Source organism: Cervus canadensis, chromosome 21 (genome assembly GCF_019320065.1).
Source record: "Cervus canadensis isolate Bull #8, Minnesota chromosome 21, ASM1932006v1, whole genome shotgun sequence".
NCBI lineage: Eukaryota > Metazoa > Chordata > Mammalia > Artiodactyla > Cervidae > Cervus > Cervus canadensis.
Genome location: NC_057406.1, coordinates 32,463,427 through 32,488,541, shown reverse-complemented (window position 1 = coordinate 32,488,541; position 25,115 = coordinate 32,463,427). Strand labels below are relative to the sequence as shown.

Sequence of the window (25,115 nt, the reverse complement as noted above, 5' to 3'; positions counted from 1 at the left end):
AAGGACTTTAGTAAGAAGCCACTGTGTTTGTATCATCTCAGAGTTGGTAAACATAGCAATACCTGGTAGGTTATCATCCTGAGACTCAGTCTTATAGATCTCAGACTTAAAGAGACTGACTATTTAAATTGAGCTCTATTAGTCAAACTAAGTAGCTTTATAACACAAATAAAACTATATTCTTTTACTGTGGGGAGGATAAAGAATACAAACCATTATTTTGGATTGCCACTTTTGTAGGTTATAGAGTATCAGATCATAATCATGTGGGATATCAGAAATATTCAGGAATGTTAAGAAATTAAGAATTCAAGTAGAATTGTAAAAGAGAATGAATCTGTCCAAATTCCAAAATTATTTGTCTTTTTATAATAAATTAGGATTTAGAATTTTATTATAAATTAGGATTTAGTATAATAGAATTTCATTTTTAATACATATACCCCAATAAGTTCCCTTGACAGAATTTATTAATGGAGCAAAACCACCATCACTTATTTAGACCTGTGACCACAGCTCAATAAAGCAATCAGAGCAGTAGATTTCTGCAGAACTTTTTGTTGTTCATTTTTATTTTTTCCTCATTTTAACATCACCTCTAAGAAGTTTGGAGGTTGAATATCCAGAACCAGGAATTCAACATTCTCAAAGTCCATTGTACCTAAGGGAAAGATGTGTCAGTTTCTGCCATTCTTCTTATTTTTAATGGTGCTTTTTTTCATACCTTAGTCTTACCTCCTAGAATAATGAGGAAAAATCTTCTTCTGACATTTTATTCTAATTCCTGTTTTGTGTATTCTACAGGTGCTCATTGCTATTTCCATGTACATGTTTTTCTTTACAAAATGTTGTTCATCTTTCAATGTCCAATTGTAGATAACAATACAATGTCAAAAATTTTACACAGTAAACTGGAGTCCCTGAAGGAGAAGCCAATACTTACTTATAACTGCCACGTTTAGAAATATGTGAAGAGGACCTAGCCATTTGCTCCTCTCCCTGAGTAGACATTTTCTGAGAACTCCTGAACTAAAATGTATTTTAACCATTCACTAGAAAATAATGATTCATAAGTCATTTTACTACCTTTGTAACCTGAATATTATATTTCAAGGTGCATCTGTATTTGAATGTCCCACATACAGATTTAAAGATCTCAAACAATAAATGCATCATTTGAGTCCTGAGGGAGATTATATAGCATCTTAGTTACAGTGCTAGGGTCAAAAGTTAGGGCTAATGCTCAAGGTATAAACTAATTTAGTTATATTATATTTATTAGTTTTTTTTTTACATATACTGATTCTATTTTAACAATCATCTGTTTGCTAACCATTCTGTTTTTGTCAATACTGTATTCACTGTTCCAACCTCCCAAGCAACAACTGTGTTTACTTTGACTCCTTCCTCCTTATTTTCAAGTTATTCAGTTTTAGCATTACCTACTTGAATTTGTCTCAACTTCAGTTTGATGGTTTGGTTCTTTTTCTTTTCAACTCCTTTGTGCCTGCTCAGTTGTATATGACTCTTTGCAACACCATGGACTGTAACCTGCCAGGCTCCTCTGTCCATGGGATTTTCGAGGCAAGAATACTGGAGAGGATTGTCATTTCATCATCCAGGAGATCTTCCCGACACAGTGATCGAACCTGCTTCTCCTGCATTGGTCGGCAGATTCTTTACCACTGAGCCACCTAGGAAGCCCTTAGAATCTAGAATACTTCTTTGTCTGCCAGGTCAAATATAAATAATTTTATTTCACTTTCATGACCATTCACTAAAATAACCCTCCTATGATAGTATAGTCATTTAATATTCTCCATTTCTTTATGTTAAGCCACTATATTCTCTTGTGTGTATGTGTGTGTGTGTGCACGTGTGCATACTATAAAATTTTCTGGATGATGCTTCTGGGAAGTAATGCTTTATTTTTCCTCTTTACCTGTTTTTTCTAGAGTTATATCAAAAGCTTATCTGTACATAAAGGAATAAATTATTTAACTTAATATATTTTTAATAAACACTAATAATAAGGTCTGGATAATCAGACCCATTTCCTGACTTCATGGTATAGAAAGAAAATTAAATAAATGATCCCAAAACATTGTGCTAACTGGCATGATAAAGTAGTTTCTATCTTCCTTTGATTTTCAGGATTTTCTCTTTGAATTTCATGTGCATATATAATTTGCTACTACATAATTTAGTATTTGTCATTGTTATGATTGCTCATTGTTTCTTGTGTGTTTTAAATGGCTCTCATATTTAATTTTCAACTCTGAGGGGAGTAAATCAGCTTGATTTTTTAATACCTTTAGCATCTCTTATAGAACCTGAATCAGTTGAGGAAGGCAGTATAATTTAATGATGACCAACATGAATTTTAAAGTTAGATGATCTTGAGTTTAATAACCCAGTTTACCATCTCCTATTATTACCTTGGGTAAATCCTCATCTGTTTAATAGGAATATAACAGTCTTTGTGCAACTTTTATGGAAATTAAATAAGGTAATATCCATAAAACTTTTGGAACAGTACCTTTTAAGAACTCAAATAATGGTAGCTATATTTTTACTGAAACCTTCTAATGAATTTGAATGGATTTCATGCATGTGGTCAGAAAAATGCCTAGTAGTTTAGAAATAATACTAAGTTTTCCAAACTATAAGACTAAAATAACAAAATTTATAGATAGCATTACTCATATTAATTGCAAAAAATGTTTGCAGAGAACCTAATGTTTTACAAAAAGAATTCCATTGTCTCAGTGATTTTGGATGCTACAAGATGGTCCTTATAAATCTGCTAAAGTAGGCTCAAGAAATTTTGATTTATACCATGAATAAATAGTTTGGCTAGTTGGGAAATTTTATAAGTGTGTGGACTTCTTGATAGCTTACAAATGAGAACTGAAGCTTGTGTTTCTTCTGTCTCAAATCACTGCTTAATATCAATTCATGCTAAAGGTCCCTTTTAAAGAAATGCTGTTTTTACTATAAGTGGAGTACTCTATTAAAAGTCTTAATTAATATAGAAAAAAAATAGCTCTCTAGCTTTTTAAAAGCAGAAAGATGGGATTAGTATAATGATATAGCATTTGACTGACATTGGCTATGAAATCAGCCTGATATACTGGGGTTGAGGGGCTCTAGTCAAGGCGCAAGTAAAACAAAGAGGAGGGAAACTAGAAACAGAGTCAGTATTTCATCTGTTTTTCCTCATACTACCTCTGCTGTTTTGTATTTCTAGTGTAAATAAACCTAAAAATTTGTTTGCAAGAGAATCTAGTGGTGCTAATGTTCTCATAAAGAAAGAAAAAAAAATAATATGTCCATCTCACAAGAAGAAAGAGAAATATGAAAGAAAAGTGGAAATATGGCATAATAAGTAATTGGTGTCATGTATTTATGAAAAATAATTCATTACTCTAATTTTTTTTCGGACTTTGACTTTAAAAAGTTTTATTTCGTAATGAGGAGTAATTGAACATTCTTTCTTTGATCATTTTCCAGAGTTCTCACTTTGTAGAGAACCATTAAACTGTGAAATTTGAAAATTGAGTATGTGACAGAGATAAAAGCACACTAATGTCGCATGACATTTCGTGAACTAGTTTTTTTTTCCTTAAAAAAGTTTGTATTATCTTTAAAAATGGGCCACCTCAAAAATATTTAAATTATTCTTTTAAAAAAAAGATTCCATGGATGCAGTTTGATTTCAGCAGAAAGAACTATAGAACTACTTATATATGCATTTTCTTTTTTTGGTGGGGTGAGTAGATGAGGGGGTTTTTCTCCTCTTTTCCACTTTTCTGGTAAAAGGTCTGACTTTTTCTTCATTTGTGTTTATATATTCTGTGTTTTATTCATTGTTGTATCCTCATATGATGGCCTGAATCATCTTTGATTTAGGAAATACTCATATAGCCCTTAACATTTCTCAGTTACCATGTTAGTAGTTTTGTACCTTGTTATATGTATAGTAACTCATATAATCCCTTACCTAATATAACTCATTATTTTTAAATTTCTAATCCACTGATGACCCAATGAGGTAGATGACAGTATTATCCCCATTTTACAAACACAGAGATAGTTTAAATAATTTGCCAAGGGTCACACAACTAATGAATGTAGAACCATAATTTGAGTCAGATCTATTTGGGTTCACATTCTCTGCACTTAACTGTGAATATCGTTTTGCTGACTCACAATTAGCCTTCAAAATACTTTTATTACACAAATCAAAGAGAAAATTGAGTAAGTGAAATATTTCTTATTTTTCAATAATTATTTTATTACTACTAAATTCTGGAGATCTGGTATTACATCATAGCACATATGAATTACTTATTTGTTATCCCATTTTCTAGATGAAGAAACTGAGGTTTGAAAAGTTTAAATAATTTGTCCAAGATTAATAAATGACAGTCTCTTGATTTGAACCTGGTGTACTGACTCCTGGCTCCAGTAGGCTTCACTGTTGCTGCTTTCTGGCATCATATTTTACTGGGTAAGGGAGTCACAGTTTATTTCACTTATCACTGAACATATAGTCAGTTTCCAGTTATTAATATAAATGATGCTAACAAACACTTAGCTTAATATTAATAACTTTACCGAGTATCTATTCTGTGTAACAAACTGTGCTCATTGCTCTGTGCAATGAAAAGAATTAATTTCCCAAACAGATCACAGGTTGAGGAATTCCTCAAGTATCATTTCTTTCTTCAGACTCAGAGTGAATTGGTATCTAATCAAGTTTATTAATTGCAGTAGGACTATTCTAAAGGCTTCTTAGGAAAATGATAGGTGAATTATTATATGTAATTAGTGACTACTTTTTCTTTGCTTCTTAAGATATTTTTATATAATCCACAATGCTAGAGTGAAATGAAAGTGTTTTGATGTGTAGTCTTATTTTTGTTTAGAAACATCTTACTGTTGACCTTTGAGCCCTCAGGGAGGAGATCATCAAATGTCTTAAGAGTGTGTTTGCGAGATGTTTAAACGTGAGTAAGACACAGCACACAAATCATCAGTAGGAAGATAATGAGGCTGTCACAGCACAAAATGTTCTTTGTTTTTACAGGTTCTATTAGTTAATATATTAGAATTCTCTAAATGCCACTTTTGCTTATTAAGTGGTTTTGAGAGCACATGAAAACATACATTTTATGCTTGAGCACAGTGTTTCTGAGATTCTTAGTAAATGTGATTCTGGAAAAACAGCCATTAGACTCTTCTGCCCATGTAGCATCCAGATGCAAATGAAGAGATTTTCCAAAACTGTTTTTCCTGTTTCTATAATCTCTTATTAAATCATAAAATTTGCCTTTAAATTTCTGTTTCACTCACTGGTATTGAATTAGACGGCAAATATGATACTGCTTTAAAAAATCAAAAGAAATATACTCTCATTGTTTTATTTTTATTTTATAAATGAGATTAAACTATTAACAAATTCAAACCAAATTTTTAGTACATTTCTAAAAATAATCAATTTCCTCAATGAAGTAGACATAAATCTGATTCTTTAACCTGTACAATTAGTATGACATCAGCAAGTCCACCTCAGTTTCAGTATGGCAACATGGCTATTAAAAAAACATCAGCATCATTTTCCTCCAAAATGTATTGGTCATTTTCACCTCTGTTGTTAGTCGTCTGACTCTTTACGCCCCAGGGATTGAACCCAGGGGATCTCCCTGACCCAGGGATTGAACCTGGGTCTCCTGTATTGCAGGCAGACTCTTTACCTGTCTGAGCCACCAGAGAGGGTTTGCTAATAAATCTTCCCTGCCCCTCAGGGTCCTCTCCCCTCTGGGATATAGTACCTCTGAGCTCACCTCTCAAATCTGTTGTTCCGTAACTTTATGATTGCTTTCATCACCACTGCAGCTTTTAGTCATCTCCCCCTTTCATTCTCTCCCTCCTTTTCTCTTTTATCTCTTACAAATTTTCCTATATGAGTAGTTCTCTAACTTTAAGGTGTACCAGTCTCCCCTGGAAGTCTTGTTAAAATACATTTTGAAACTTCACCTTTGGAGTTTCGGATTCAGAAAGCTTGGGGTAAGGCCCGAGAAGAATGTGTTAAGTATTCCCATGTGTGCGTTAATCATTCTGGTGATATCCGACTCTTTGCAACCCCATGGACTATAGCCTGCCAGGCTTCTCCATGAAATTCTCCAAGCAAATAAGTGGGTAGCCATTCCCTTCTCCAGGGAGTATTCCTGATGCAGGGGATTGAACCCAGGTCTTCTGCATTACAGGCAGATTTTGTAATGTCTGAGCTACCAGGGAAGCCCAAAGTATTCCCAGGTCATGCTCATAATGATACTGCTCACTGACCACAGTTTGAAAGTTACATTTGTACACATCACCTGTCATCTTTTGTTGTTGAGTACCATTTGAATGCATTTTAAGAGAGAATTCACTTTTAAATGTTTATTTAGTCTTCTGATCAGTAATTAAGTGTGAGTCGACGGTAATGTTTCATCTTAATGTTCGGTAAAAAAAGTATGCAAACTGAGTTAGACTTTTACTTAATGCCAATCTATTGTGCAGGAAAGGAATTTTTAAAAGATTCTATATTTTTAGGCTTGGGAAAAACATCAAATAGCTTTCACTTCTTTTGACATTGTCCTAAATGCATTAAAAATACTTGAAATATGGACTGGATTATATATTTTAAAATATAATGGAGCCCTTTTTGTAAAATAATTATCTTTTACCTAAACTTGATGAAACCTGTCACTGTTTAGAATGTTAGATCTATTCTCAGAGTAGGTTGTGTCTCCATTACAGAGTCAAATGAACTTCTGAGGTTTCTACAGTATTCTTTAAAAATTAGACCTTGAGCAGGGATATGGAATATGAAACTTTCCATAGATCACAGAGAAAAAAATATGCAGTATATATTTGAGTATTGTGGAATTTCTACCCAGTTTTTTTTATTGTGATGACTGAATGATTATAATCATTCAATTATAAGAGGTTAAAATATGTAAAATGTAATCTTTCCTTAAAATCTGGCTTTGGATTCCTGTGACTAGCTTGCAGACGATCTAGACTAGGCTGGTACAGCCATACTTAGCATACAGTCCCCGAGGAATCTTTAGAAAAACACATATACCTAGCTTGCTGGTCCCATCCCTAGACAGATTTATGAACCACTCATCTAATATCTGGAATCTCAATTACTTTACCTTGTTTAAGCACTGAGAATTGTTGATCTTGTGAAACTCAGTAAGTTTTACAAATGTGTTATCAGTGGCTTTTTCCAGTATAGAAAGGTGAACAGTTGTGATGAGTTCCATCTTTCTAGATGACTGAAAGTGACTCAAGCAAAACTACTTCTGTCAGTTTTTCATTTATTTGAATCACTGGATCCAAGTATGCATTAAACACCTCTTTTTTAGATAAAAGTTTAGAAAGGATTTTAAATCAGACAGCATTGACACCAACAGTAATCAGAAGCATAAAAGACACCCTTCAGAGATCTATCAGTACTGACTTTTCTTTTTCAAGTGTTGGGTACTGACCATATCCTGTTCCCAGAATTTTGAATTTAATCATGCTAACCAAAGAAAGATTCCTAGTGTTCTCTAGTGAGATTTTTTAAGTGTTGGTTTTTGCCTCAGTGTATCCTTCCTCATATGTTTAGATCCTGTTTTCAGAAAAATCCCTGTTTGAAATTTAACTGGTATGACTTTTCAAAATGGTGACATTCATTTATAAAAGTTAACAATTTGTTCTGCTTTCCATTTCAAATTTATGTGTACATTATCACAGGGTAATTTCTGAGTAAGAAGTCAATGCCCTAAATAAATGTACTCTCTTCTTTAATGTGTTTATTACTCTATATTAAAATACTGATCTCTCTCTAAAGGTTTATCTCAGAATAGTAAAACTTCAAGTTATTGAAACAGATGTCTTTATATTTATCTGAGTAAAACATCAATGAAATCTAGTTTGAGGCTCTTTTTACATATAGTAACTGGTCAGCTTTAAACCATCTAATTATATACATTGATGAGTTTATAGTACTTTATTGGTAGGTGCACATTTAGGTCAGAACTTCTTAACCTGGATCCCAAGGTTTGTAAGAGTACCTAAGGGATTTCACGGAGGAAGTGCATAGTCGAAACTATGAGAGTAGAAAATTAACTCTCTAAAACTATGTAAAATTATGTGTGCAGTATCAAGAGTCTTTTCCTGCCTATATGCACATGTATATGTTTTGGAGGATATTCTAGGTACCATCAAGAGATTTATAATCCAAAAGAAGTAAGCATGCAGAGGTTTCGTGCAGAAATATACTGAAAAGTTTGAGGTTTCATGCAGAAATATAATGAAACATTATCTTAACCAAAAAAGCTTTACAAATTCTTTTTACACAATAATGATGTATTTTTTTCTATTACTAAGTGAAATTTGGCATCTTCTAATATGACAGAATAAATTATAGGTAGAGCAATTTAGCTTCAAAATAAATATATGTAGTAACATTTTTAATACAATTTTTAACTTTAAGGGATAACTAAATAATAAATAATATAGATTTTAAAAATTGAGATATAATTGACTGGTAACACATTAGTTTCAGATGTACAACATAGTGATTTGCTGTATGTATTACAAAATGATCACCACAGTCAGGTCTACTCTCTTAGCCATTTTCAAGTATTGTTGTTCAGTCACTAAGTCATCTCCCCTCTTTGTGACCTCATGAGCTGCAGTACAATAGGCTTTCCTGTCCTTTGCTATCTCCCAGAGTTTGCTCAAACTCATGACCATTGAGTCAGTGATGCCATCCAACCATCTCATCCTCTATCTCCCCCTTCTCTTTTTGCCATATTCTTTCCCTGCATCAGGGTCTTTTTCAGTGAGTCAGTGCTTAGCATCAGGTGGCCAAAGTTTTGAAGCTTCAGCTTCAGCATCAGTCCTCCCAATGAATATTCAGGACTGATTTCCTTTGGGATGGACTGATTGGATCTCCTTGCAGTCCAAGGGACTCTCAAGAGTCTTCTCCAACACCACAGTTCAAAAGCATCAGTGCATTGGTGCTCAGCTTTCTTTATGGTCCAACTCTCACACCCATATATGACTACTGGAAAAACCATAGCCTTGACTAGACAGACCTTTGTCAGCAAAGTGATGTCTCTGCTTTGTAATATGCTGTCTAGGTTGATCATAACTTTTCTTCCAAGGAGCAAGCGTCTTTTAATTTCATGGCTGAAATCACTGTCTGCAGTGATTTTGAAGCCCAGGAAAATAAAGTCTGTCACTATTTCCATTGTTTCCCCATCTATTTGCCATGAAGTGATGGGACAGGATGCCATGATCTTCATTTTCTAAATGTTGAGTTTTAAGCCAGTTTTTTCACTCTCCTTTTTCACTTTCATCTAGAGGCTCTTTAGTTCCTCTTTGCTTTCTGCTATCGGAATGGTGTCATCTGTGTATCTGAGGTTACTGATATTTCTCCCAGCATTCTTGATTCCAGCTTGTGTTTCATCCAGCCAAGCATTTCACACAATGTTCCTCTTCACTTTCTGCAATTAAAGTATTATCATCTGCATATCTGAGGTTGTTAATATTTCTCAAGGAAATCTTAAATCCAGCTTGTGGGTCTTCCAGGCTGGCATTTTGAATGATGTAGTCTATATATGTTAAATAAGTAATGTGTCAATATACAGCCTTGACATATTCCTTTCCCAATTTTGAACTAGTCTGTTGTTCCAAGTCCAGTTCTAACTCTTTCTTCTTGACCTGCATACAGGTTTCTCAAGAGGCAGGTCAGGTGGTCTGGTATTCCCACCTCTAATAATTTTTCACAGTTTGTTGTGATCCACAGTCAAAGTTTTCGTGTAGTCAATGAAGCAGAAGTAAATATTTTTCTGGAATTCCCTTGCTTTTTCTGTGATCCAGCGAATGCTGGCAGTTTGATCTCTGGTTCCTTTGCTTTTTCTAAATCCAGCTTATACATCTGGAAGTCCTTGGCTATTGTATAGAATATAATATTATTAACCATGCTGCACATTACTTCTCAGTATTTATTTTATAACTAGAACTATGTGCCTTTTGGACACTCTCATCCATTTCAACCAAAAAATACAGTTTTTAAGATATTTTTCAAAGTGTTGTTTTGCTGTTTCCTGGTGATATCTATAAGAATAGTTCATTGCTAGAAGAAGAACATGATTATGTCAAAATTTGTTTACAAAGAGTTTTCTCTCTAGATCTGTAGTTCATTTTATGTTATCTCTGCAATGCCAAAATGAATGAACTTGTGTTAATGAGAATTTAATTAAAGTTAGTCCAAATCTTCTGTACTGTTTATTCTAAGTTCAAAACTTCATTGAACTAGACGGAATGGTAGAGGTAGCCACATATTTCATAAAGATAGATAAAGAAGCATAAACTACTAAGCATCATTATTTTGATTAGCCATTTGAGCTCAAATTTATGTGTTTGCTTTATATAGCTATTTAAATCTTCAGGTTTAGTTTTTTTGGAGTATGACATAAACCTTATATTTGGGTGGGTTGAGCTTTATAAGTCTGTAAATAGTTGTATTAATTCATTTCAAGATATGTATATCATTTCTTTAAGAGTTGACTGTATTGGGGTGAAAGCTTCTCTTTATAATTATTGAGAAGTGTATCTTGTGCAAGTATATCATTGATAGATATAGACATAGTTAAAAGCTTGTGGCCTTTTTCTTTTTTTGCTTGTATATTTTTAAGAGTGGGGTAATATTAGCATGGAGAAGGCAATGGCACCCCACTCCAATATTCTTGCCTGGAAAATCCCTTGGACGGAGGAGCCTGGTAGGCTGCAGTCCATGGGGTCGCGAAGAGTCAGACATGACTGAGCGACTTCACTTTCACTTTTCACTTTTATGCATTGGAGAAGGAAGTGGCAACCCACTCCAGTGTTCTTGCCTGGAGAATCCCAGGGATGGGGTCGCACAGAGTCGGACACGACTGAAGTAACTTAGCAGCAGCAGTAGCAGTATTAGCATGGCCATTGAAAATCAGGGCTCTGAAAGCCAAGTAGATCAAGCTGATTAGACTTTATATTTTAGTAGTCCTATTACCTCAGTCATTTACTTCAGTCTCTGTGCCTCAATTTCTCCAGCTCTGAAGTACAAACTATAGTTAGACTTGCCATGAGAATTAACTGAGTTAATGCATATGCATCATTTTAAACTATGCTGGACACAAAGTAAATATTGTGTAAATATATTGGCTGTCATTCTTAGTGATTATAATATCATAGACTGACTACTAAATGTAATGTTTTTACTATCCTGTACAGATTTAACTTCAATTTATAGGGCTGAAAAATAAGGAAGAGTTCACTCATTGGAAAAGACCCTGATGCTGGGAGGGATTGGGGGCAGGAGGAGAAGGGGACAAGAGAGGATGAAATGGCTGAATGGCATCACCCACTCGATGGACATGAGTTTGAGTTAACTCCAGGAGTTCGTGATAGACAGGGAGGCCTGACATGCTGCGATTCATGGGGTCACAAAGAGTCGGACACAACTGAGCGACTGAACTGAACTGAAAAAATAAGTATGATGATGTGTTTTTTGAAGTTAGAGTAAAGAATGAAATACCATTAAGTTAATAAAAGGAAGATATGCATCTGATTGGGCTTCCCTGGTGGCTTAGTGTTAGAGAATCCACCTGCCAATGCAAAAGATTTGGGTTTGATGCCTGTCATGAAAACCCCCTGGAGAAGGAAATGGCAACTCATTCCAGTATTCTTGCCTGGAAATTCCATGAACAGAGGAGCCTGGTCGGCTACAGTCTATGGTGTTGCAAAGAGTTTAGCAACTAAACAATAACGACATACCTGGTTGAGTTGCCTGTTATCTTTTTTTTTTCCAAATGAGTTAATTCTTCTTAATCACCAAACTACCTAAAGTAAAATTTGAATATTAAGATTGAAATATACTTTTCTTAAAAGGGTGTTCATAGCAAAAGACTATCTATGGAATTAATAAGAATGTATTTTTGAAAAGATATTTTGATGAGAGTATACGCATGGATACATTAGGTACACTATCTCATGGTTGCAAGGGTAACAGAGGCAAGATTAAGTAAAGCTTGTTCAAGAATAACAAAGATTCTTAACCTCATTCTATAAGTTTAGAACACCATTTTATCATTAGAATTTAGAAGTTACACATCACAGTTCTGAGAGCTCCTGCAAAATACTGAAGCTTTGTGCACAAATTTTAATTACGTATATATTGCTGGCTTGGACCACTGATGGCATTTGTTAGCAGACTCTTTGGATGTTCAACTCCCAGGAAAGTGAAGGGAAATGTGCAGTCATTACTTTAGGCATGGTAAATGCAGTCCCAGGGTAGAAACTGGAAACCATAGGACTTCCTTGACTGAAAACTGTGCCAGTACTCCATACTCAGGCCATTCACCATGCAAATGAACAGTGGAGCCCCACACTGAAACATCTGTTAACTACATGAAGCTGTTAAAGGGATTAACAGTGCCAGAGGCTGAAATGTAATCAGACAGGTGAAACAGTAATAAGATAAATATTCCTGCATGAAATAGCAATAATGCTAAATAATTAATTTATTTTTATATTGCTGTGGTAACTGAGGTTAGAATTCTTATGAAATACGTTAAACTCTTTTCAATAAATCCTTCTCTTTGCAAAGTATAGAGAATTAGAGACATGCAAAATGGGATACGATTTTATTTTACTTTAGTTTGAAAATTTTTCTCATATTTTAATTGACTTCATTGCATACAGTTTGGGTGCCATTTTCTGTACTGATGATGCTGCAGAAGGATGTGTGTAGTTTTCAATTATGGAATGTGAAGCTCAAATGACAAATTCTTGTTTGTAAAGTTTATCATCATATAATGTAAAAGCAGAGTATAAAATATGCATGTTTGAAGTGAAACTAAAATTGGGGTGTTTCTGCTTTTGACCCTGGAAATAAGTGAGAAGAAAGATTGTGGAAAATAAATACAGCAGTTTTGCTGTATTCCAATTTGCACATTAAACTGAGCTGATGTTTATTATGGGTCATTCATAAAACCATTCCTTAGTTTACTGAATGAATATGTGGTTGCCCTTTTCAGAGATATCTATATATGTATGTTTAAGTATTTACGTGTATTCGTGTGTCATTTTTAAGTAAATAATTACAAAAGTGTACCTTCACTTAGCCTGCAGGGTCTTGTAATTATTATACTATGTGTATTGATTTCCAAATTCAAGTATATTATAAACTAAGATTCATCTCTCAATGTATTTTTATAGAATATTAAAAAAAAAAAGAATAAAGAATAGTCATTGTAAGGGACATGTTCTGTTTGTAGGAAATGGAAAGCATTTGGGGTTTAGGTTTAGAATCATGATTTTGAAAATTCTTTTAACACACATTTTTTACTTATGCTGCTTCCACATTGCTTCGATGTCACCCAACAAACTGATGTTTGTACTATAGCTTATGTCCTTGCACTCACCAATGCGTGCATGCTTAGTTGCTAAGTCATGTCCAACTCTTTGTGACCCCATGGACTATAGCCAGCCAGGCTCCTCTGTCCATGGGATTCTCCAGGCTAGGATATTGGAGTGGGTTGCCATTTTCTTCTCCAGGGGTTTTTCCCAACTCAGGGATCGAACCCGCATCTCCTGTATCCCTTGCATTGGCAGGTGGGTTCTCTACCACTGAGCTATGTGGGAAGCCCATACTCACTAGTATCCTTTGACAAAAATTGTAGGAACAGATTACATTTGTGCTGACATCTCTATTTTTAATACATTAAAAAAACCTGAGAGTATTATTGAGTACTTTTCAGAGGTAGACAGCTTGTCCAAGATACTGGACCTGATTTGTATGATCGTTTATAGTGTTCCCTTGACTTCTTAGACCTTTGTATATAAATCAAATGCTTTTCTATCATAGGCCTGAAAAAAAAATATGTCTTAATCTAGTCAAAAATAGTAGCATTTGTTTTTAAAGATTAAACATGAAATCCATGTGATTTGTCATTTTTCTGAGGTCCACCGATCCTTATTAACATGTTTTAAAATAAAGGACAAGCATGTAAACATGGGTATAAGCTATTTTCCTGAAAATTAAATATGTACACAATCTCATATATTTTAATGGAAAATTTTAATGGTGTAGAATTAGAAAATAAGTCTAGAGAGAGACTAACTTACTCAAAGATGTTAGGATGCAACTTATTTTTAAGAAAAGCTCTCTTTTATGGGAAGTCGAAAGATTATGGGCTTCCCTGGTAGCTCAGCTGGTAAAGAATCTGCCTGCAGTACTGGAGATGCTGGTTCAATTCCTGTGTCAGGAAAATCCCCTGGAGAAGGGATAGGCTACCCATTCCAGTATTCTTGGGCTTTCCTGGTGGCTGGATGCTAAAGAATCTACCTACAGTGTAGGAAACCTGGGTTCAATCCCTGGGTTGGGAAGATCCCTTGGAGGAGGGCATGGCAACCCACTCCAGTGGGTTCTTGCCTGGAGAGTCCCCATGGACAGAGGAGCCTGGCAGGCTACAGTCCATGAGGTCACAAAGAGTTGGATTCAACTGAGCGGCAGCACAAAAGACTATGAAAGTAAGAGATTATACAAAGAAAACCTTTAAGAAAATAATTTTTTCTTTGTCATTTCAATATTATTTCTCTTGAAAATGTTTGAAAAAATTAATATAATGCTGCTTATATAAAATATAAGGGCTTCCATGCAGGCTTGGTGGTAAGGAATCTGCCTGCCAATGCAGGAGATGCAGATTTGATCCTTAGGTCCGAAAGATCCCCTGGAGAGGGAAATGGCAAGCCTCTCCAGTATTTTTGCCTGGGAAATCACATGAACAGAGGAGCCTGGTGGACTAGAGTCCACAGAATCACAAAAGACTCAGACATGACTTAGTGACTAGACAACAACAACATACAAAATATACCCCCCCGAGTTACATAGATTGCCAAAGAAATTATGGGGGAAAGAATGTCTAAAGAAACACCAAAATTATGTTTACCTTTTGGAATTCTTGAATAGATTCTTTTCACACACATAACACAATCATGAAGAGGCAAAGTCTGCAAGAAACTTTATTTTGTAGGGCAAATGAGGCTTAATGTGCAAAATAGCAAAGAGTATCATCAGAACCAGTGCTTTAGATAAGGCATGGAATTGGAAAGATCTTCTGCAGAAGCAGAAATGAAATTGCAATATTCCTCTCTGATGTCAGAATCTCCTGTGTGTCTGATGCCTTCTTGAAAGCATGAGAGGGAGGTGGAGAACCAAATGAGGACCCTGCTTTGTTTAGGAGTACCATCAAGAAGAGGTGACTGCTTACAGTTAAATAGAAAATTGATATATGGAATGTTATTTGTTTAAACATTATAATACCATGAGAAGGTTTATTACAGGTGACCACTGCATTGGATGTTCATAGGAAAATCTAAGACTTTCAAACAAAAGCAAAATATATATATATATGTTTATATATATAAAGCAAAAAATTTATAATATATATATATAATATATATAAAATAAATATATAAATATACTAATATATATAAAATATATAAATATATAAATTTATAATATATAAAATTTATATATTATATAAAATTTATATATATATATATATATATATATATATATATATAAAATCAGTATAGGCTTTGTAGAAGATTTCATTGCTATTTGAACTCAGTCTTGGGGAGAGAATCTTCTTATTTTTCCCTCTCCTGTGATTCAGTCTTTGTCTCACTCTGGTGTGAGGCTGTAATGTTGATGTATTCTTTCTGAAATTTCTTTATTCCTTTTGCTCCTGCACACTAGAATTTCACTTTTTAATGTTTCAACTGAATAAGCCATGGTGAAAGTTGCTCAGTCGTGTCCAACTCTTAACGACTATGTAGTCCATGGAATTCTCCAGGCCAGAATACTGGAGTGGGTAGCCTTTCCCTCCTCCAGGGGATCTTTCCAACCCAGGGATTGAACCCTGGTCTCCCGCATTGCAGGCGAATTCTTTACCAACTGAGTCACAAGGAAACCCAAGGATACTGGAGTGGGTAGCCTATCCCTTCTCCAGAGGATTGTCCTGACCCAGGAATTGAACCAGGGTCTCCTGTATTGCAGGAGAATTTTTTACCAACTGAGCTATCAGAGAAGTCCTGAATAAGCCATGTAACCAATTAAAATCAAAAAGCTTACTGAATTTTAAGCAAATGTATGCATGTATATATATATATATATATTTTTTTTTTCCTTTGCTTTCTCTTTCAGGAAGTTGATGGCAATAAAGTTATGTCTTCATTTGCCCCACACAACTCATCTACCTCACCTCAGAAGGCAGAAGAAGGTGGGCGGCAGAGTGGCGAGTCCTTGTCTAGTGCAACCCTGGGAACTCCTGAAAGGCGCAAAGGCAGCTTAGCTGATGTTGTTGACACCTTGAAACAGAGGAAAATGGAAGAGCTCATCAAAAATGAGCCAGAAGGTAAAGGATTGCAGCCAAAACAGATTTGTTGCCAATCTCCTAATCTTAATGGTTTGGTTTTAATTTCCAGTTCCTTTCTCTGACACACTCTCAATGTTAAGTTGGAAGAGAGAGAAATGTAACGCTATGAAGATGAACATTTTTTTTTTTTTTTAGAAATGTAAGTGCGTTTATCCCAATTTTATAAATCATTAATTCTTGTGTGATGTCTTCCTTTTTTTCACACATGAGTAAGTTATGGTTGAGTACAACTTAAAGATTCAGGAATAGAATGTGGCAGTGGAACCCAGGATAGTCACCACCTACCTGCCAGATATCTGTAGTCTAGTTTCGGCATCTCAAACCTCCCCCCTGCACAAGCCTGACCCACCCCCCTCCCCCCCACTCCACCATCCCTGCCCAAGGCCATTTTACAACTTTGTTACATTTTATATTCTTTATACATTACACACTTCTTAGGCTACATAGACAGGTCAATTTTTTTGTATAATCCAAAATTGGTGTGGTTGGATGTAGTGTGTATTTGAAAAGTAGTGATTCTCTAACTCTCTTAAATGTGTTGAAGTTTCCATGTTTTAACTTCCAAGATGCCTTTCTTTTAAGATTTCATGCACTAAATCTCTTGAATAGTTACAGATAGTATCCTGCAGGTGATATGCTCATGGACTAATTTTAGCATTAAAGCAAACAAATAAAACAATTGATGCTTAACTGACAGCCATCTTTAATGCTACAGATATTCACTAACTTCTGTTTAAATCTGTGTCCATCCTAAGCATGGATGCCATGTTGCACACAAGAACATGCCTCCTATGTCAGAGTCAGATGGAAAATTAAAACAAACAAACATAAAACAGTGATATAAAAAGACATACTTCACACCAAAAATATACTGCATTTATACTATTTAACACTGAGTTGGGCTCATTTCTAGTCTGTTGTTAGGACACTGGTAAATTATATCTGGCACAAAATGTATGTTAACCGGCATTAGGAGTCGTGTGGTAATTAAATATTTCTGGGTCTCTACCAGATGCATAGCTGGTACATGGATTTTAGTTAAAATTTATGTAATTCACATGATCTTACAGTTGGAAGGAATTTTAGAGATAATCTAGTCAGCCAAAGACTTTTTGGCTCTAATCTGCATGGAGCTAAAAACAGGGCTTTGAGGAAGACCCAGACAACCTTTTTTCTTTTAATGTGCTGAAGTTTTTTCCGATATTGAAAATAGTATTTTCTTACTATAAAATTGTTTTACAAAACAGTAAAATTAAAAGGAAGAAAATAAAAATGACCCCAAATCATAGCTTTCTGATATAACATCTTTAATGATGCTTTTTTTGTCTTTATTTTTATATATGTTGTTCATTTTGCATGATTAACTTTCTGCATCCAAAATTATTTCGCATCTTCTATGTTGAGATACAGTATGATTAACTGAAGTCCAGAGTTCCTTCAAATTTCTTTAGTTGTCACTATGTGCTTTTCTGTTCTAGGATGTTACCAAATAACAGATTACATTTAGCTGTTTAGTTGTTAAGTCTCCTTGGGTTCCTTTTAGCTGCAACAGTTTCTCAGCCTGTTCTTGTTTTTGATGACCTTGAAAATTTTGAGGAATGCTATACAGACAGATTGTAGAATGCCCCTCTGTTAGAATTTCTCTAGTGATATTCTCTGAATGAAACTGGGATTGTGGGTTTGGGTTGAAAGACCACAGAAACCAAGTACCGTTTGTGTCACATCATATCAAGAGTACATCCTTACTGTGTGACTTACAAATGCTGATGTTCACCTTGACCACCTGGCTGATGTAGGGCTTGTCAGGTTTCTCCTTTGTAAAATCTCCCCGCCTCCTTTCTGTACCTCTTTAGAAGGAAGATGCTGTGTACAATCTGTATTTACAAAGTAGGGAGCCTTGATCCCCACCCTTTACAGTGGATCATCTAGAAATTTATTTGGAATTATTCTTTATGGGCGATTTATCTCTTCTCTGCCATTTATTACTTTATTCAGTATCTTATATCAGTATTGACTCATGGAATTTTGTTAGGTTATTCCAGTTTTGTTCATGGCGGGGGTGGGGATTCTTTCATGTCACTTTGACATACCACTGTGATTTTGCCTTTTTTTTTTTTTTTTGAGCATTTTTTACTTTTTGGCACTGTAAGATCCTGCAGATTCATCTTGTATATTTCCTATTTATCATGAAAGCCCTAAGAAGCCCTGTTTTTTTTTTTTTTCCTAAGAAGCCCTGGCTCCTTTTATTGGAGAATGTTGTTAGAAAGCAAGATCTGGATATGAAGTGTGCTCTTTGCTGCTCAAGTGTCATTGCTTCTGGGGCCTTGGCCTCAGTGTTTCACGTGAGCTCCCTTCCAAATGGGTGCACAGACTCTCAATTTCAAAGTATATGGCAGACTGAAGCCAAATGAACAATTCCTAACAGGAAATAGGGCAAAGACCATGCTTACCAGTTTGCTTAGCAGGATACATTCAAAGGTTTTGGAAATGAGGAGAAAATTATAGATACACAGTCAAAGGAAGAGAGATAGAGCATCCAAGGCAGAAAGAGTTAACACGAGGAAATATCATTATTGTATGTGGGCATTAGAGTGTTTTCATTATCATATTTTCTACAGCTTTTCTTTTTTTACTTTTCTCCCTAAAATATATTAAAAGCTTAGCTCAAGACTGACCTGTTATTGAGTAATATGAAGACATGAGAAAATACAGAGTTAGTCTTTATGGAAGAATGGAATATAACTTGAACATGCCAAGCATCTAAAAGCCTGAGTTCCAGAAAGATGGTGTTTGTATAAATACAAAACCACTAAGATGGTTTTATGTTTATGTACACAAGATTCCTAGACATGCTTTGAGTATGCAGAAATGTAAATAGGAGTACCTGTATTTATTTACTTACTTACAATTGGCATATAATTGATTTACAATGTGGTAGTTTCTGGTGTACCGCAAATTGATTCAGTTGTACATATTTATATGTATATATTCTTTCCATATTCTTTCCCATTATGACCTATCACAGGATATTGAATATAGTTCCGTGTACTATACAGTAAGACTTTGTTGTTATCTGTTTTATATATAGTAGTTTGTATCTGCTAATCCCAAACATCTAATTACCCCTCCCCCACCCCTTTCTCCATTGATAAATTTGTTTTCTATATCTGTGAGTCTGTTTCTCTTTTGTAAATAAGTTTGTATCATATTTTAGATTTCACATGTAAGTGACATTTTATAGTTTGTTGTTCTCTTTCTGACTGACTTCACTTAGTGTGATAATCTCTAGGTCCATACATGTTGCTGCAAATGGCATTGTTTCATTCTTGCCTATACCTGAGTAATATTACATTGTATACATATACATGTGTATATATATATATACCCCATCTTCTTTATCCATTCTTTCAATGTCTGTTAGTGGACATTTAGGTTGCCTCCATCTCTCAGCTATTTTAAATAGTGATGCTGTAAATATTGGGGTGCATGTCATCATTTTTGAATTAGAGTTTTCTCCTGATATTTGCTTAGGAATGGGATTGCTGAATCATATGACAACTCTGTTTTTAGCTTTTTGAAGAACTTCCAGACTGTTTTCTGTAGTGGCTAAACCAACTTACATACCCACCAGTAGTACAGGGGGATTCCTTTTTCTCCACACCTTCTCTAGAATTTGTTATTTGTAGACTTTGTACTGATGGCCATTCTGATGGGTGTGAAGTGGTACCTCATTGTAGTTTTGATTTGCATTTATCTAATAATTAGTGATATTGAGCTTCTTTTCATGTGCCTGTTGGGAATCTGTATCTTTGGAGAAATTAGACTCACTTTTAATGATAACTAACTTTGCTCTTGCACAAATGGTTAAACTCTGTTAGGAGATATATCAAGGAGAAATTTATGTATGTATTATGTAAAGTGATCATCTTAATCACCAAGAAAAAATGACAAGGCAGAAATTTGTATCATAGAAAAGGAATATAATGTTAAAGGAAATTTCTTTCAAATTTTTTTTTTTAACTGCAAAGAAAGAAAAATGGAGAAACATATCTACGGAGATGTATAATAGCCTTTACAGCAAGTGGAAAGTTACATTCTAAATACTCTGATTCTTACTGTTTCTATTTTCAAATAGGGAACTGATGATTGAGTGTGTCATAGGGTGACTGTCGGGGTCATTATACAAACTGGTTAAAAACTCCATTAACTAAAGTGTATATTTAAACAAGAGAATGGACACCAGAACCTGGCATCATCCAAGGGTCTGCATCCAAGTGGCACTGCATACAGTGTCTGCCCTGTGTGCTAGTAACTACAAATGATCTGTAGTTCTGGGATGCAACAAAAGGAATAACGTATACAGGAAAAAATTAATGACGAACCAAAACATTGTTACAGTTCTGTGATTTGTGCAATAATACGGGGATGAGGAGAATGGAGAGCAGGTGAATGGAACTACTTTACAAATATCTGCCACGGAAAAATCTTTTCTTCCCTCAAGCTATTTTTTTCCCCATTGTTTTTCAAAGGCCATTAAAATGAACAGCAGGTTGTGATGAAAATTTCATTAAGCCCTAGCTAAATCATTATGAGGGGGCCATATTCATGCCTTTGCTTCCTCTCATTGAGGGGAGAATGCAGATTTCAATAGAAAGTCTGTTTTATTTCCAACCTTATCCCTGCCAACAGCAAACTAGCAGAAATTCAGAAGTTACAAGAGAATGGTGTATCATGCAAAAGGAGGCTACCGAGGTAAAATGGTTAGAAAGAAACTTGGATTTACCTATGAGTTGAATAAAAATGGCTCTATTATCCCAGATAGCTTATCTTTTCAAGCAGTTAGTTAAAATATTTTAAATGATATAAACAGGTGAAGATATATTGATATATTTGTGTTTGTATCTTTTTCTTTCATCAGAATTTTTGCTTGTCTTTTACTTGAAAAGTTCTGATGCTAAAGAGTCTCATTTATCCAGTGATACTTCAACTGATGTGGACCTGCCAAAATTAGTTGTAAATTTTCAGTTCAAAATGTCTGATCTAGGTAATATATATTATGTAATATAATATATTGGTATTTTATATTTGGTAGTAGCTGTGCTTTATCAGTTGGTTTTTTAACTATCAGACTAAGGGGTTAAGAGTGACAGTGAAGTGTTAATATCATATTATGTGATACATCATTCTTATACCTAGGTATTGAGTAAATGATATGTATTTGGGGGAAAATGGTTGTATTAAGTGCATATCTTTAAATAAAATGGGTTTCCTGGTGGCTTGCATGGTAAAGAACCTGCCTGCTCTGCAGGAGACCCAGGTTCAATCCCTGGGTTGGGAAGATCCCCTGGAGAAGGAAATGGGCACCCACTCCAGTGTTCTTGCCTGGAGAAATCCATGGCCAGAAGAACCTGGTGGGCTACAGTCCATGGGGTCACAAAGAACTCAGAAAAGACTGAGTGATTTTTCACTTGTATGAAATACTTTATTCAATCTTTATATAAATCTCATAACCAGGGCTACTATGAGAATCTATTTCCATTTCCGGAAATACCATACATATCATCGAAATCTTCTGACTCTTCTTACTTATTCCCATTTTCAGATGAGAAGACTGGTGATTAAGTATGTCACAGGGTGACAATCAGGGTCATCATTCAAACTGAAGTCATCTTTAAATTAAAATTAATTCCCTAAATCATTACTTTTACTGTTTTTTTTCTGATTAGGAATTTTGCCAGTAATAATGTTACACTTTAGCATTTGTGTCCCTAAATTTCTTTGAACAATTGAATGAAAAGTAGTATTCAGTAATTTTCAGCTAAAGTGATTTCTAATTCCTCAATGGTGATCAAATTTCCTAAAAGTTTTAATTGAAAATAGCTCAGTTTAAACTGTTTGATTTTAAAATGTTATAGAAAAATGCCTTGGAAGATATCTTAAGAAAAACTTGTTTTAGAAGAATGTCTGGGAGCAAATTAGTTTGGCATATTAGAATTTCAGAATTAGAATGAAATGAAGACATATTTTACCCCTCTCTGAGAGAGAGAGATCTGAGGTAGAGATGTACTTGAAATCACACAGCAAATTGGTGTTAAAGCCAGAGTAAGAACCCAGTACACATCCCACAGGTCCAGGTGCCTTTTTTTCCAGTTCACTTACATCATACATTCTGGTATTCTTAACTCTCTTTGTCTTTATTTCTGCTTTTTTTTTTTTTAGAAATAATGTCATCACTTCATCTTTGTTTTAAAGAACATATCACTGATAATTAAATTTGAACAGATCTAAGACAACCAGATATCTTAATTTAGCTAATAAAACCAAGGTAGATGGGTATTTGTATATGTGTTCTCAAGGTTCAGGTAGCTATGGGTGATCTATATATAAATATGGATCAGCATAAATTTATGGGTCAGATCCAGACTTTAATTTTCCTTCAGACTTTAGGCTCATTAACAGTACAGGTGAAAATAATTTTTACCTTGACATGAACCTTATATATCTCATTTAAAATATAATACTTTTAGATATAATAACAGGCTTCATATTTTTACTTTTCTATATTAATGTCTATGTTACCTCCTATAACTTTTGGGAATGGCCTTTTCAGCTTATTTACATGTCTTCCTGTTTGAAACACAACAAAAAAATACCTTTTCTTGATTCCTATCCCCTCTATTTATAATTCTGTGTAATTCTTTTCCTCATTTCTCCAAGTCCAAGTTTGTAGAGTTACATACATTCATTACAGTAATTTTTAAATATTTTTAAGAACTGTTATATGCTTCCCTCCATTGTTACAGTAGCACAACTATATTTTGACTATTTGTCAAATTTCTGCCCTGATATTAAACTCTATAAGAGTGAGTATTGTGCACATTAAATATTTAAAATATTTGTTGAGAGGACGTTTATACTACTTCAATATTGACCCATTGCTGTCTTGGGAAAAGAAAAGAAAGACCTTAATAAATATATACCTCATTTAATCCTCAGAAACTCTGAAGCTTGTATTATTTCTTACCTTAAAAATGAAAAATCACGACCTAATCACTTGATCATATTCTTGTAAGAAGGAAGAACTAGAATTAGAATGAGCCTCTTTTCCTTTGCAAAACTACTTGATATTGAACATAAGACCATATATAATCTGATGCCACCCTTTTATCTCCTTAACCTTACTTCCTACCTCTCTCTAAGGTACATGTTATCATATTGTCTTATTAAAGAAATTGCCTGCAGTTCTCTCAGCACTCTCCTATTTTTAATACTACTCTGCCTCTTCATATGCTATTTCTCCTGTCTAAAATATTCCATCTTAGGTATCTAATGAATATATATTCACCTTTTAAGACTTACCACCTTCTCTAAATACCTTTGTTAGAATTTGCTTTAGTCTATACTGCTAACACTAATTCATCTTTGTTAGTTCTGAGCACACTACCATCATTATTTATTTACCTTCTATCTCACAAGTATATGAACGTTGAGATGAAGAGTTCTTGGTAGTATCTGTGTCTCTCCACTTCCTAATAATGAACTTGGTACATATAGGTGATTGTGTTACCTGTGAATGACGTAAACACGCTAATTGACATTTTATCGCTAACCTTCCCCTAAAAATTGAATTGATTTCATTTACTGTCATCTTTCTTCGTGTCTGACTCAGTTAACCTCCGTGTTTATCACATATATTTGTCCTCTCCATTCTTCTTGTCATTATTGAATCTTTGAGATCATTATTTTCAATTCTTTCTGTGATTTAGAGTTTAAAGTATTGTCCCAGATAACAAAACTAGATACTATAAGATCCAGGATACAAACTAAAATACACATCTAACAAAAACTTTATATGCTTTATAGTCACAGTAAACTTTTAAATAACTGTTATATTGCTGATCCCCTGGAGAAGGGCATGGTTACCCACTCCAGTATTCTTGCCTAGAGAATTCCATGGATAGAAGAGCCTGGTGGGCTACAATCCATGGGGTTGCAAAGAGTTGGACATGACTCAGTATGTCACGAAGAGTTGGATACACTTCCACTTTTCATAGATAATGCCATATATTAGCAATAGTGAAAAGTAGTGAAAGGAGGACTACACACATACCCACATGTACACACAAAAAAAAATGAAAAGAAGAAATCAAAATAGGGGACAAAAGGAAGAACAAATGAGAGAAAGCTAAAAATATTAGAAAATTATGAAATTTTGGGCCAAGGAAACCCTCAATTATATTTTTCTTCAGTATACATTCACATTTATTATACAAACAAGAATAAGACAGTATGGTACTGGCACAAAGACAGAAATATAGATCAATGGAACAGAATAGAAAGCCCAGAGATAAAGCCACGCACCTACAGACACCTTATCTTTGACAAAGGAGCCAAGAATATACAATGGAGAAAAGACAATCTCTTTAACAAGTAGTGCTGGGAAAACTGGTCAGCCACTGTAAAAGAATGAAACTAGAACACTTTCTAACACCATACACAAAAATAAACTCAAAATGGATTAAAGATCTAAACCTAAGACCAAAAACTATAAAACTCCTAGAGGAAAACATAGGCAAAACACTC

The 25,115-nt window shown here is 34.6% G+C and overlaps 1 protein-coding gene across 18 annotated transcripts in view; it reads left to right on the top strand.

Moving 5' to 3' along the window:
- Positions 1-25,115, top strand: part of SOX5 (SRY-box transcription factor 5) — a 1,099,609-nt gene that overhangs the window by 754,266 nt on the left and 320,228 nt on the right. For all 18 annotated transcript variants that reach the window (XM_043441163.1, XM_043441162.1, XM_043441157.1 and 15 more), the window contains one exon: positions 16,301-16,511. In XM_043441163.1, the coding sequence (XP_043297098.1) occupies positions 16,301-16,511 (211 nt within the window). The remainder of the gene's footprint in view (positions 1-16,300; positions 16,512-25,115) is intronic.